This window comes from Macrotis lagotis, chromosome X, assembly GCF_037893015.1.
Source record: "Macrotis lagotis isolate mMagLag1 chromosome X, bilby.v1.9.chrom.fasta, whole genome shotgun sequence".
Taxonomy (NCBI): domain Eukaryota; kingdom Metazoa; phylum Chordata; class Mammalia; order Peramelemorphia; family Peramelidae; genus Macrotis; species Macrotis lagotis.
In genome coordinates this window covers 326,417,737-326,433,969 of record NC_133666.1, presented here as the reverse complement: position 1 = coordinate 326,433,969, position 16,233 = coordinate 326,417,737, and the positions used below count along the sequence as shown (strand labels likewise).

The 16,233-nt window shown below is 36.2% G+C and overlaps 1 protein-coding gene across 9 annotated transcripts in view; it reads left to right on the top strand.

The window, feature by feature from the left end:
- FHOD3 (formin homology 2 domain containing 3) overlaps window positions 1–16,233 on the top strand; it is a 740,814-nt gene that overhangs the window by 601,852 nt on the left and 122,729 nt on the right. For all 9 annotated transcript variants that reach the window (XM_074203815.1, XM_074203820.1, XM_074203819.1 and 6 more), the window contains one exon: window positions 12,087–12,221. In XM_074203815.1, the coding sequence (XP_074059916.1) occupies window positions 12,087–12,221 (135 nt within the window). The remainder of the gene's footprint in view (window positions 1–12,086; window positions 12,222–16,233) is intronic.

Genomic DNA, 16,233 nt, shown 5'->3' with positions numbered 1-16,233 from the left:
GGACTTCATAGGATTCAGTGAACTTAGTGGAGGGAGAGGGAAGTTACTTATTTTCACTAACCTTCATTTTTAAATATTAAAAAAATGATTCTAAAAAAGGATACAATAAATAGCCAAAGGAGTCGATGACAAAAAAAAAAAATTAGCAACCCTGGCACAGATCAGGAAATTTCCATATTGCAGTTAATATGTCTCCTATGACAAGTGGAAAATTGTTTATTAACCTCCCTTTTGATTATTTATACTAAATATTTATACAGAATATTATTTTTTTTGGGTGCTCCTTGCAATAATTGATACGCCCCATCAAGGAGGCAGGATAGTTGAACTGTGAGGAATCGAAGGCAGTAACTCCTGCCAAACTCTAATGAGGGTACAAGCCTCCCTCCTCTTGTAAATCTGCCAGTAGGAAGTATATAAAAACCAGAAGAGCCAAGATCTTTGGACTCTTCATTGTTATAAACTGGCCTAACACTCCACAGTCTCAGAACTTATTATATTAAAAAGAAGTTAGTGTAAGAGAAATAGAAGGAAACTTCTTTGCCTAGTGTACATGGGACTCATTATGCACTCTGAGATAGATTATATTGAAATACAACCTAGTTTGGAAAAGCTTAGATACATTCATAATAGGTTGTTAAGGGAAATGGGGATTTTGAGGGTATGTCACTAAGCCTTCCTTTCTTCATCTGTGAATTCCCCTTTGCTGGAGGTCTTCAAGAGGAGACTAGATGACCGTTTATGTGGTGGTGTAGAAGAGTCCTAATGAAGGCTAAGGCCTCAACAAGAAAGTTATCTTGGTCATGGAGAGGGTAGCAAAGCCCTTGGTTTAAAGTCAAGTCAAGGACAAGAGGAAAAACAAGGAAAATGGGAAAATGGGAAGAGAGGGAATTACCTAGAGTATGGTGATACATTGATTAAAGTACTGGGCCTGAAGTCAAGAAGACTTCTTGTCCTGAGTTCAAATGTGACCTTAGGCTCTTGCTAACTGGATAAGTCACTCAGCTTTGTTTGCCTTAGTTTCCTCATCTGTAAAAAATGATCTGGAGAAGGAAATGGCAAAACTAAATGACTAAAATGACTCAATAACAAAATTAGGAGGAAAGGCCAGAAATAATTCCCAGTTGAACCTATTTTTACCAGATTGCAAAATGGAAATCTGACTTTTTCCTGCACTCCCCCTCCTACCCCACCCCCACCTCCCTGCCCCATCTTTATGCTATAAGAGTTTGGAAAGCAAAGCTGACTAACTCAGGGAATTTGAATGCATGTAGGACTCTCCCCTGTAAGTGGTAGATGGAAAGACATCCTTTCTATTAAAACTCCTTCAAGAAATCTCAAATCAAGTTCTCCTCTACTCCTCTTTCTTCTAGAGCTCTTACCCTGATCATTATATTACCTATTAAAAGATATTCCGAATGAAGTATCTTATGTTACTACTGGGACAGAAACAAAGGAAATTAATTGAGTGAGTTAAATCTGCTCACAGTGTCCACATGGACTGTATTTCAGATGATTCTCACAAAATGCAAGTTTCAATATTGCTAAGATATGGTATTAATTATTATTATAGAAAAAAATCTAAAGTCTATAATCTGACAAATACATTTGTGCCATGGTGTTGGGAAGAACATAACCTTGACAAACTCTGGAACATTTATTAATATTTTAAAGAAAAATCTTTTAATTGACAGTGATCATACAGTATGGTCATTTGACTGTAAACTAAGAAACAAGTACTGAATGGCTCTTGTGAATTTTAATCATGCTTTATTCTTTCCTTGTGTGACTTTTTATCCAGTAAAGATACCAATTCAGTTTTATAATTTCACTTTTGTTAATTTGGTGTTTCGGGGTGTCATATACAAATCTGGAATTTCAGTCGTCTCTCATGAGAAAGCCTTCCTCTTTTTTTATCTATGCAGATCAGCAGCTGTTCTGCAACTGATAGTCAAAAAGATACTCAAGAGGTTGGGAGGTTGATTGAGTTGGCCAGGATCACAAGACCTGAATGTGTCAAAGGAATTACTTGAGCCTAGTCATTGTAACTTTAAGCTTTACTCTCTATGGATCCATTCCCTCCACAACCATTGCTTTTCTTGGTCAAATGATAAGATTTGATCAAATTATAAGTCAACCCCTCCCTGAGATTCAGCTTCTTAGAACTTTTATATATAAAATAAGAAGTTTAAGCTAGATAACCTCTGAGATTGCTTTGAACTCTAACTATATTCTTTGATCTAGAGATTTAAATCTCTTAGTCTCACATCCCATAAACCTCTGGTACGAGTGGAAGACAAGAAGCACAGAAACAATCTAAGGATTACAGGTATCACAGAAGAATGTGACAAATTAGAAACAGCAATAAGTGAATTCAGTAATGGAGGGAATAACTTATGAAAACTGCCCAGAACTTTTGAAAACAGAATAAATCCACAGATCACAATTTTGATGGCAAACCACAAAAAAATGAAAACTACTTCCATTACAAATATTAAGTGATTTGAATAATCTGCTTAAGTCTACAATGTGCTTAAAGTTAACAAACTGTCAACTCTTTAAATTACATTGCTTTGACACCAAGCCTGAATAGCATTACAATGTGGTTGTCTGGAAAGACCAATGACCTTGTAAATCAATGAGAAGAGGATATATATGTGTCTTATTCTGCAAGACAAATAAGATCTAAAGATTGGGTATTTGAACTGATAAAACCATAAGGGTAGAATGGTAAAGAGATCTGAGGATTTTAGGGGAGGAAAAAAAAACCACTATAGATTTAGAGAGAAAGCAAAAGTGAATATTCAGGATGAATTGAGTGGAATGGAGGAGCTGGGGAAATAACTTGAAAAGCTTTATGAGTAGGTGTAGGAGGTAAAAATTATTGAGAGTAGAAATGAAGATAATGAGAACAAAATGAACTTATGGAGAAAGGTAGTTCTACTCAGAGAAGTTGAATAAGAGTGGAGCACCCCAAGCAGGAGAAAGGAATCAAGGATGTTTATGGACTATGAACCTAAGGAAATTTTCTTTGAAGAGAATTTCTATTTTCACCTGGGGTAGATGGGACAATTTCAGAGGATCTCAGATATAGATGTTTTGGCCACACATGTATCCATCTTCTTGCTATTCCTGAAAACTCAATCAATGTAAGTAAAAAAAAAATGCAAAATGGCAGTCACGAAAAGCTAACAACCTTAGATTACATTAATAGAAACATACTATTAGGAATGATAGCACCAACCACCTCTATCCTGTTTAGCATCTCTATATAAATATTTGTGTTAAGCTCTGGAATGCACATTTTAGGAAGGCCATTACCAAACTGAGGTGTATTCAGAATAGGATGATGAGGATGAAGAATGAACTGGAGACCATAAATGTTATGGATAAGCTGAAGGAACAGGGAATAATTAGAATGGAACCTTAAAGACATCAGAGTTATAGGATAATGGTCTTAAATATTTTATGATTTCTCATGTGAAAACAAGAACAACAAGGACCAAAAGATGGAACTCTTTGAGGCAGATTTCGAGTTAATAGATGAAAACTCCCATGGGAACCTTAGGGAACAAGGACAACATTGGTATTTATATCACATTTCCAATGATAAACCATAGCCTGTTCTGATGTTGAACAATTTGACAGTGCTAAGAACTTTGGTGGCAAGAAATGTTCAGTAGATATGACTCCTAGAAAGGCAAATGTCACCTCATTTCATCATGTAGCTGCCATCTGTAAGGGTTGCTCCCCAAGAAAAGGGCAGCAGAGTGGCTGGAAACAAGGTTTTTGGGGATGATAGTTTACTGCTATTCTTGGGAATATGAAGTCCTAAAGTTCTGGGCTGTTTCTGCCCGGATCTGAGAGAAGGGGGGGGATGAATGGGGTGGCTGGATAGATCAGTACATCTCACCTTGACTCTCCCTCAGAATACCTCACTATTTCAGCTGGGTTGGCTTGACTTCTCCATTGGTGACAGTTGGCAGTGTGTTTGTTGTGGTGGGATGGTGGAGTGAGGGTTCTGTGGGAGGTGTGAGCTACAGGGTCCAAGCTAGAAGCAGAGTATATGACTTTGGAATGAGGCTATTCCTGAGGTTCAGCCTCTAAGTAAAAGTGGAAAAATAATGCCCACGACTTTTAAGGAGTTTGTAATCTTAATTGAAACATAATATCTATGTACACTGAATAAAAAAATAAGTCAAAATATTATATATAAAATAGACTCAAGATTCAGAATATAAAATACAATTTCAGACATGTTCAATGAAGGAATTAGTTTTGTTTGACTATGCATAACTCTTATAATGGTGTTGTATGCATATGTTTTCATTTTAGGGATATGGAAAAATGAGAGAAAAAACAAAATGCTTGTTAATTGAAAAATTAACAACTAACAGCTAACTAGGTAGTTAGGTGATGCAGTGAATAGAGGTCAAGGCCTAGAGACAGGAAGAGTCATCTTCCTCCAATTCAAAGTCTTAGTTTCTCAGACACTTACTAGCTGAGTAACTCTGGGCAACTCAATTAACCTTCCTCACCTCAGTTTCCTCATTTTTAAAATGAGCTAGAAAAGGAAATGGTAAACCACTCCAGTATCTTTCCCAAGAAAATTCCAAATGGGGCTCCAAAGAGTCAGACATGACTGAAAAATTACTGAACAATAAAACAGTTAAAAAGTGAAACAAAGTGGGTTGATGTCAACAATTCTATAGTCAGAATATCCTATTTCTTATCAAATCAGGCAATAGGGCAAAACAATTCTGGAAAAGGTAGTGAGAAGGCTGTCTTTGCATACTTCCCTCACTATGATGTCATAAGGTACAACTTATATTATCAGGTATGTCCTTTTTGAACACTAAGGACAACTACTTATCTACCTACCTAGCCAGAGTACTGAAATGGGAAGGTCAGTATGGGCTGGAATCATCCAAAAGAATTCCATAGAGAGTTGGGAATGACTAAACAATAGGAGTAGGGTAAAGAGAAGTGACATGCTACACTAGGTAGGGCAGTCAATATGATGAAAGGTCTGCAAGCACCCATTGAAACTTGCAGATTTTGGGGGCAGTGTTGAGAAACTGCCTCAATTGTTAAAAAAAAAACAAAAAAAGGCTCATGTTGGAATAGAAATGAAAAAAAGTTTAAAAGGGCAGGATCGACAGCAATTTAAAATTGCAGAAAGAGTCCAGTTTCATATCCTTTATCGACTTCAGTGGTTTCTTTCAAGATTGAATACTGAACCTAAGTTATGCCAAATGTCGAGTCTTCAAAGATTTGGCTTGGGACAAGTAGAGAAGTAGAAACTCAGAGGGCCAAGCATTTAATTAAAACAGGCCTGATTTCAAGTGATCAGTTGGTAATAAGGCCTTTTGTTTTCAAATGTCTAGGGATTGCAGTAGCCAGAGAGCTTTACCTGGATTTAGGAAAACCTGAGTTCAATTGTCTCCTCAGGCATTTGTTAACTTTGTGTCCCCAGGAAAGTTGCTGAATTTCTTTATTCATTTTTTTTTAACCTTAGTATTCTCATCTGTAAAATGGAATAATTATGTTACCTCCCTCCTAGGGTTGGTATGAGGATCAAACAAAATACTTAGTATAGTGCCTTTGTATTTAGTGCTATTTGAAGTTAGTTTTTGTTATTTATAATTGTTATTATTATTTGTTTTGAGAGCTGGTCTCCCTACTTCACCCAGGCTACAAGTGTCATTCAAGGCATGATCCCATTGCTTGTTCATCATAGGAGTTTTGATCTGCTATTTATGATCTGAATTTGTTCACCCCTCTTAGCCCACCTTGTAGCCTCTTTTTCTGTGGATGGGGTTGTAGGTGGGGAGGCTGAAAGGGAATCAACAGATTGGCCCATATTTGTTGCAGAGACCTGATTAGTCTAGCATATTGCAGCCCAGAACTCCTGAGTTCAGCCAATTCACCTAGCTCAGATTCCCCAGTAATAGGGTCTAGAGGCCTATCTTCAAGTGGCCTTTTAAAAAAATGTTAATCTGTGGATCAGCCTCTGCTTTTCCTATTTTCTAAATTAATTTATATGAAGTCTTCTTACAATTTAAGGTTTAGTCTTTGCAGCTTATTAGATCAACACAGGGCTGACCCATCAAAAAAAAAAAAGAAAAGAAAAAACTACAAATCATAGAACCTGCTGAAATTGTGAAGAACAATGGTTCTTGGCAGAATCAGCTTCCTTTACTGTGTCTTTTCAGCCTAGGTCAGTTATTTTGTTCTGGTTGAGCCAAGAATCATTCTAAATTGCTTAAGGTCTGTTGTGACCAGTTGTCTGTGATGATTCTTCCAACAATCACTTTTCCACTGAAGAAAGAGAGAATTTTAAGGAAATGGAACAATCACTGCTCACATGTTAAAGCTCCTGTTATATAATGGAAAACAAGGATTTGTTATTTCCAGATCTAAGGGAATGTCTTTCAACATAGAGAAGACTCTTTTCACATTTCCTAGAGCCTGGACCTTTCTCTCTGTCCAGATTTTCAGAAAGGAGACAGTGCTAAGTACCTGTCAGAAAAGAAAATGCAGATCCTTTTTTAGTCTGGAAAAATTGAGGTTAGCACAAGGAAAACTTGCCGAGTTAGAGTTTTTATAGTTTTCCTAATCCTGAAGGAGACAGCACAGAGCTATGGAATGACACTGGACCAGAGGCAAGAGCTAGAGAGGCTCCCATCCCAGTCTTATCACTAAGATCTTGAGGGTATTGGGGTAAGCCACTGAATCTCTGACACTGGTTTCTTTATGTGTAAAATGTTGGATTTGAACCCAAGATCTATGGTCCAGCTTTAAAAATATATTTATCCATAAAGAATGCAGACAATATTTTTGTTTCCTCATTATAAGGGAAGGAAGGAAAAGAAGGAGGAAAAATTTATTAGACACCTCCTTTGTATTAACTATTTCATAAATATTATTTCTTTTAATTCTTATGAAAACTCTGGTACTTAGCAATTATTATCCCATTTCACACTTGAAGAAACTGACACAGGCAGAGGCTAAGTGACATGTCCAGGATCACACAATTAGGACTCTAAGGCAGGATTTGAACTCAGGTCTTCTGATTCCATGCTCTGGGCTGTATTCCTCTGCTCCACCTAGCTCCTTCTAGGGAAAATCAAGGCTCCAATAGAGTCTGGGGGTGGATGATTGGGGACAGGAAAAAAGAGAATCAAGGACAAAAAAAGCAGAAGTATCACCGAAGGATGTAAGGAAGAGTAGCCAGAAGTTGGATGGTTTTGCCCTTCCTTGCCCCCAATGACATCATTATGTTAGAGACAAATTACAGTGTTACAGTGTGTCTGACATTGGTTGATTCTCTCTCTCTCTCTCTCTCTCTCTCTCTCTCTCTCTCTCTCTTTTTTTTTTTTTTTTTTTTTTTTTTTAGTTTTTGCAAGGCAGTGGGGTTAAGTGGCTTGCCCAAGGCTAGGTGATTATTAAGTGTCTGAGGTCAGATTTGAACTCAGGTACTCCTGACTTCAGGGCTGGTGCTCTCTATCCACTGTGCCACCTAGCCACCCCAATTGTAACATTCTTAAAAGAGTGTCTGAGCAACCCTTTTATTTTTTTTTGTTTATTTTTTTTTTTGTTTTTGCAAGGCAGTGGGGTTAAGTAACCTAACCAAGGTCAGCTAGATAAGTATTAAGTGTCTGAAGCTGTATCTGAACTCAGATCCTCCTGACTCCAGGACTAATGCTGTATCTACTGCCCTACCTAGCTGACCCCAAACGGCTCTTTTAAGGATTGCTTTGCTTATATTCTGGTGTGAGGCAAGGGCTAGCAAAGGTGCCCTAAAAATTGTCTGCTCAAATGAAATATATAGTTCACAGAACTACTATTACTTCATTAGAACAATTTATAGTCTTAAAAAAAGCAGCAAGGGAAGTAGATATAGGCCTATGTGAAAGTAGATATGGGCCCATGTCCTCCTAGTCAGCATGTGCTTAGGGTAAGCTAAGGTATCTTATATGCCAATATTTTGGACAAACTTTAGATTACAACAATCAGATGTTTAGGAATCCTTTCAGAGAGATGAGTCAGTATTCAGTTCAATTTAGCTAATATTTTATGCCAAGTTGAAGACAGAAGGACTGAAAATACAAAAAATGAAAAAGCCTCTGCCCTCAAGGACTATACATTTTAAAAGCAAGAAATGTATAACATAGTAAATCAATGCAAAATACTTACAAATTAATATTAGGGAGAATAGCAAGCACTACCTGGGAAGATCATGTACATAAGAAGAGATCCAGTCTTAGAGTCAGAGAGAAGGGAAATTCTGCATAAATGGTGATATCTTTTTGTCAACTTCTAGAATGGGAGTATTGGTTGAGAAAAGGGTAGAATAAAATAGGTATGTTCTCTTTGCATCAGAGGTATTTGGGCTGTGCCCAAGGATCAGTTCACAGAATCTACTCTATTAACACCTTACAAACCATTTTGAGAACAATTCTAGAAGATCCTTTTAGCTGTCATAGAAGATATCAGAAACAATCCTAATGAACCATTGGTTAATGGTACCATTACTGACTCCAGTAGCCCATAGGCACCACCTATAGAGGTGTGGATTTGCCATGGTATATTTTATTACATGAGTAGCAGTGTAAGGTGTAGCTCCAGAGACAGTAAGACTAGGGTTCAAGTCTCACCTCTGATATATATTGACTGTGAGATTCTGGAAAAGTGACTGAGTTATTTAAATAAGTGACAATTTTATAAAATTATTAGTTGTAGAAAAGTCACCAATTTGCAATACTTAGTTCCATCTATCACTGACACACTAAAGCCAGCCAGATAAAAAAAATAATAATAATAAATAAATAAATAAATAAATGCTTACTGAGTCCAACTAAATTGGAGAGCTCCCTGATCATTTCAGATACCCCCAAAATGCAATGTGGAGCTATTATAAAGATCTTTCACAGGGTAAGGCTACAATTCGAGGATGGGTCCAGGACAACACCTGGTACCTGGTACTGCCAAAATTAAATGGTGCACCTCGTTCCACTCAGTGTAGATTATATATTCCCCTGAAAATTACCTCCCCCTGCCCTATTCCACCTGCTTCTTGTATGTGGAATGTAGTCCTGTGTGGTTTCATTCCACTAACAAGGACTTGGCTGTACTTCAGATTTCTTTCCAGATGGAGCTCCTGGGGCAGTGAGCCCAGCAAATGCTGTATTCATACAGGAGCATGGATACTGAGGCCTCAAATACAGTTTCTCTTCTCTTTCCTTCTCCTATCATAGGTTTGCACTCAGAGTTTAGAATCTTCAGTGTTAACCATAGCTAGCCAAGAGGGAGGAACAGGCAACACACACTTCTTATCCTCCATAAAAAAGTCAAGACTGGTCTTACAAAATCTTAATTTAATGTAGCTAGACCTTTTTTTTTGGAGAAATTAGAATGAAAAGTAAAAATGCGTTAAAGATAGATTTATAGGAAATGAGTGACCATGTACAGTTGACCATAATGGAATTTTTTTATAGTGCTTGGTAATATTAGAAATATTTTTATGGTTTTGACTGAATTCCAGCATTGATATTGTAACTTTAACATGCTTCCAGAAACCAAATTTATAGGATATCAGGTTTTGTTCTTCCATATGTAATATGCATCTAGGTGGGATAAAACCTAGAGCAATTTAATTTATTGACATATCATGCTTACGCCAGTTTGCTTCCAAAAGGGTACTGCTTCTTGTGGTGTCTCCAGTTTGAGAACAGAAACATAACCCCCCCCCCCAATTAGAAATACCATTAGCTCCTCTTCCTGCCACTATCTGAATTAGAAGAAATTTAGGGTTTGCAAAGGCAACAAACCAAATATTTAGGGCACTGAAACTGAACTTGTATCATTCAAGGCATTTTTTCATTACAGGAAAAAAAGCCTCATTCCTCAAGTGCTTTCAGTTCACATTACAATCTCTTCTGAACTCAATTATTCAGGAAAGTGAAAACTTACATCTGTTTTTAATGATAACTACCTGCTGAAATGTGCACTCTTTGGTCTCAAAGACAAGCAAGAACTAAACCTTTACCCAATCTAAGTAGCCGCCTCAATGTCCTTCACCCAAAGTGGTCCCAGCAGGCTTTCACATTAAAGAGAAGCCTCTTGTTTTAATTGGACACTATTAAAAATTCATATGAACTTCTTTTGACATGCTAACAGATGCTCCCATTAAAAAAAAAAGAAAAGATGAGATGAGATGAAGGTAAATTATAACAAAGAACTTAGTCAAAAATAAGATACCACTGCAGGCAGGTGAACTATGCTGAAGCAAAGGTTTTCTTGGTCAGGTCAGTAAATCCACCACCCTTTTTTGTTGTGTGATAAAACTATGATCAGCTTTCCACCTGTAACTCCTCTCATCATCCCATGAATCTAAACCACAGACCATGAATCATAAGAGCATAGTTTAGAGTTATAAAGGTAACCTGAGAAATCATCAAGTCCATTTTATAGATGAGAAAAATATGGCCCAGAAATTTTAAGTGACTTTCTGGGTCAGAGGGAGGAGGGGGGTGGTCTAACCCCCTCTAAAATTATGAGTCAGGATTCAAATTCAGGCCTTCCCAGTTCCAAATTTGTCACTTCACCAATGTATCATGCTGCCTCTATTACTAAGCTTTGGCTTCTCCTTTCCCCCTAGTTAATAGGGAATGAGTTCAGAAGTTATGGGATTCCCAGCCTTTTCTAGATCTTTGCAGCCCTCTAAGTCCCCATGAGATAAACAGAAGTTTAAATCATTTCTGCACTGTCTTCTCCAATGATTCACCACTGTTCTTATGTCTCTGTTGGTATTGATCATTGTTCACTAAAAAGAAGTTATTTCTCTGGGAGCATCTGGAATCTTGCATGCTCTTGGCATTGTATGTGGGAGACACTTTTATAGAAGAGAGCCTTCAAAACTAAATTTTGTTCTACCAAGTCCAATGATGTATAATTATTTTTAAGGGAGTGTTAATGAAGTCTTGGAGAAAGAGATAATGAACAAAGAGCATATAGAGGAGAACCAATTCAAATAAGTAAACAACAGTCATTTATTAAGCACTTTCTGAATGCTAAGCCCTGTGGTAAATACTAGAGATATAAATATAAGCAAAAAGAAAGCAATTTCCTGTTCTCAAAGAACTTAAAATTTTCTAATGGAGAAGAAAAATCAAAGGAAGCTGAAACAGAAGAGTACCTATTATGTTGTGTAGAAAGAAGTCTGGAGAGTTCAGAGCAATTCTCCAAGAGAGAATTGAAAGAGGAAAACATGGCAAGACTTGGGACCTGGCCTTAAAATAGAGATTTCAAAAAGAAAGAACCAGTCAGAAGAAGGGGCCACAAGTAACCAGATCTTCCAGGTTAAGAGGCTGCAGGATAGGTGGGATCATCTAGGATGAGGTTTCTAGAGGATGGTTGTAAAGGCAGCTTCCAGGACAAGGAGACTAGTGAGCCATAGTGAACAAGAGAACAAGAGAATTGGATGTGAACTCATACAATGTAGAAATATATAATATACATGTCATTGAAAATTACTATAGATTAAATAAGTTTAAATCACTAAGATTTGGGGAAAAATTAATAGTTTTTAATGAATCTTTCCTCAGTTCTGCTATCTGCCCATATTTCAAAACCCAGGTGAAATCCTGACTTTTATGAATATATTTCCCCTGGACTTCTTAGGTGATATATCCATAAACTAATCTTATAGCCAAATGCATTTTGTTATTAATTTTCTATGTTCCATTTTGTTTTATAATTATTTATGTGTATGCTTTATGCTTCCATACTGAAATGTAAATTTCTTAAGGGCAAACTATTTCAATTTATATTTTCATTAATAATTAATAATATTGATTTTAATAGTTACTCATTTATAATTAGATATAATTCTTATTGTTTATCTTTGTACATTCCCAACATATTACCTTATACATAGGAAGCACTTAAAAAGAATTGCTGAATGAATAAATTATTGTTTATTATCAAGAAACTCTAAAATAGCGAAAATATAGTTTGTGCCTAGTGATTGCTAACTCATTTTTTTACCTTAATCACTAATGCTAACCTAATTCTATTTTTAGGTCATCATTGAGTGGTCTCCTCACATCATCATTTCGTCAACACCAAGAGTCATTAGCAGCAGAAAGAGAAAGGCGACGGCAGGAGAGAGAGGAGAGGTTGCAAAGAATAGAACGGGAAGAAAGAAACAAATTTAAGTAAGGAATGATTTTGGGATCTATGATTTGCTACTGCTACCTTGAAAATTAGATTCATAAATAAGCATGAATGCCATTACAACATGAACATGCTGCAATAGTAATACTAGTGCCTTGGATTCATATAAGTGTTTTAAAGTTTGCAATCACTTTACAAAACTTACTTTGTTTGAGCCTCACAACAGCTCTATGAGGTAGGTATTATTACTATTGCCCCATTTTATGGATAAAGAAACCAAGACTGAAAGCCAATAAGGGATTTGTCCAGGATCACACAGTCAGTAAATCTGTCATGGGGAAAGGACTCAAACCTGTTTTCATATTCTACCTTCTATATGCTAGCCCATGTTTTGATCTGAGGGATAGTATAACAAACTGAGGAGAATCCTGGATTGGGAGTCAGAGTTTAGATTCAGCTCCCAAATCTGATCCTTTCTACCTTGAGGAAAAACTCTCTGCCTTTGTTTCCTCAACTGTAAAGTTAAGGGTTAAATAACATTTGAAATCCATTTTAAATTATGATTTTTTTGAATTGTTTCCATTTGAGATTGTATCTATATGATCAAAGAAAAATCAGAGATATCGAATATCAGATAATCTTTTTTTAGGTAGGTTTTGTTATAGAATATTATAGAATCTTTCACAGAAAGTCATAGAACACCTCAACTAGAAGGTACTTTTGAGACAGTTTGATCCCCTCATTTTATAGTAGAGAGAACTAAAGTTGAGAGTGATTAGATGACTTGCCCAAGATCAGCTTCATACTACAGCAGTGCCAGGCTTTGATCCCTGCCCTGACAGTAAATCTAGTGTCTTTCCACTCTGCTTCCCTGTTCCTCATAGAACCACACTCTTCTTTTTTATCCAGATTGTCTTTCATAAGAAATGTTGTCATAAAGTGACAACTGAGGAAATAATCAAAATCCAATTGAAAACTAATGAATAGAATTATAAATTTACTTAAATATAATTATCCACCTGGGAATCTGAAATTCTACAAAATAGTAAAATTTCCATCTTGATTATCATATGAGTAAGAGGGGGGAAAATGATCTTGCAATTCACGTGGCTATTTTAAATATTTTATCAAAAGCCATATTCTTATGCTTCCTTCCAGATTCATCACTGTTATTGAATATGTATATAGATTTAGATATTAAATTTCACCTGAATGTTAATAATCATAATATTAGCAATCTCCTCAAAATTCAACCATTGCCTTTTCATTGAGGAGGGAAGAGTACTAATAGCATATTAGGAGAATATCCAAATATCAGTTAGATTGATGTCAGTGGATAGATTTCATATTTCTGGGTACCACTAAGAAAGGCATGGCCCTCCTCAGCAGAAACCTTGAAATACTTAGTAATTTGGGGTCTAGTAATGTGATTGATTGGTTTAGCACCTAGTCAGTTTGATAAAACTGAACCTAAGAGTCAAAGAAAATAGAAAGAGTAGCATATGGCTTTAAGCCAGCTCTATTGAGAATCATCATGGCAATCAGCTTTGAGTAAGTGGGTGTCTCTCAGTGTTTGGGTCAAAAAGAAGACAAATTATCCGGCGGTGGGGGGGGGGGGGATGGAGGGGAAGCAAATCTCAATACCTCACCTTCTGGGAATGCTTCAAGGCAGAGGGAGCTGACCAGTGAAGAAGCAAATTATGAATGCATAAGAAAAGGCCTGGCAATGTGAATGCTTTCATTATGTACAGCTAATCTTAACAAAAGTGAAAATAGATCTCTCCAATTATAGGCAAGAACTTCATGATGCTTTTTGTCAATAATATCCTCAGCTTACAATACATGGACATACATGGACAATACATAGTATGCAATACAGGACAAATGTAAGAAATAATTTTATCCTTAAGTCCAGATTAGATAAAGTAGGAGCTAAAATATGTTGAAGAATCTGAGGTCAGTGAAGAACTTAAGTTAACACAAACTCCTGAAATTTTTAGATACTAACAAAATAGATGACAAAAGTAATACTATTTTCAAATGATTTTGAAGAGGAGATGAACATACTTGGACTGGAATTTCAAAAAGCATTTTTTGAGTTTGATGACATAAATCCAATGAGCCAATAATCTATGCCAAAATAGAGTAGTTCTAAAGCAGATTTTTTTTTAGGTATTTTTTGGCAAGGCAGTGGGTTAAGTGGCTTTCCCAAGGCCACATAGCTAGGTAATTATTAAGTGTCTGAGGCTAGATTTGAACTCAGGTCCCCCTGACTCCAGGGCCGGTGCTCTACTAAAAGCAGTTATTTTCTATTAATCACCATTAGTGAATGAATTCTCACAAAAGTTTTGACAGAAAGAATAAAAATATTTCAAGATAAGCATACAAATACATATAGAGAGATTTTGTTATTAAATGTTACAGAATATTTCACATATATAGTTACATATACATATATGTATAGATATAGATAGATATAGATGTAGTTGTGTGCTTATCCCATTACAAGAATCAAAGGAGGAAAGATGGTCCCATAAAGGAATATTCCTAAAGACAGGTGCCAAACAGCACCATGGAAGTAACAGCTTGCAAAAGCTAATAATGAACTAAAGATATTAGAAGATTGCTTCAATATCTATCTAATATACTCAGTAGACAAACTGAATGCTTTATAATTTACTTAAAGATTAAAAAATAAAGTAATAGGAGGAAAGGAATATAGAATTATTTATTAATATCTGATAGAGACATCAGTAAACTCAGTTCTGTACAATTGAGATTAAACAGTGTGTGTGGGGGGGTAGAAATTACTACTTTTTTTCAAAGATTTAAAGAGTTAGGAAGATTGAGATTTGGATGCACACTAAACATAGAATTGTAGGCTCCCCTGGAGGGGCATAGGTTTCTTTTCAGAGTCAGAATTAGGACTAAAGAAAGGCTGATGATGGAGAAAAACATTTTAAAAAACCTCAAAAAACAAGTTTAAAGAACTACTGATGTGGACTCATCCTTGGCCTCCTTTAGTTCTTTGCATGTGACACTCCACCTCCCTGCTTTTTTTGGGGGTATCCCCATGCCTGGAATGCATTGCCTTCTTATCTGGACCTCCTGTGTTCTCTAATGTCCTTCAAGATTCAATTTATATCTTCCATCCCGCAGAAGGCCTTTTCAGCCTTCCCTCCCCCACCTCCAGGGCTTTCCTTTGGAGGTCATCATCCATTTACATTGCAAGTGTATAAATCTTACCTGTATAGGTTCTGTGTGTATATGTATCTTATATGTACCTAGTTATTTATATGTTGTTACTCTTCCAGTCCCTTAGAATAAGAACTTCTCAAAGATTTATGTTTTTGCCTTTCCTTGCACCCCTGGTTTTTAGCACAGTAACTGATATATATACTTAGTATTTAATAAAGGCTTGTTGACTGACCAACCCAACAGGAAGAGAGAGACATGTTAAAGTTGGCAGAGGAAAAAATAATTTGACTTATTTTACATAGTTTCAGAGAGCAGAAAGTGGACCAACTAATTGAATTTCTAAGGGAGCATATTACATCTTAATACAATAAACCAAGAGTTGTAGAGTCAGTTTTGAATTTAGAGTAAGTTTGCCTTGGTTTTGAATTCTTTTGATTTACTTCCTATGTCATCTTAGTACCATTACTGAATCTTTCTGGACTTCTGTGTCCTCACTTGTGTATTGAAAGATTGTATTAAATGATCTCCAAGGTTCTTCCTGGTCCTAAATTAATGATTTTCTTGAAATACAGCTGTATTAAATTCTATGAAATAAAGCAATGGAATTGACTTCCTAAACAGATAGTGTCACTTGAGAAGAAGCTAATGTTCTAGTTATTATAGAGTGAGAAAATGCATTCTGGACTTACCCCTCAGGAATCTTTGTCCCTAGAGTTAAACCACTATCTGTCCTAGATGTCTTAATCACTTATCTAAAATTAGGAATTCTCTAAATTGACTCTCTGGATATAAGATTCTACATGTGATAGAATTAAGTTTCATTGAAATTTAAGTTTTAAGGGAAAAAATTCAGCT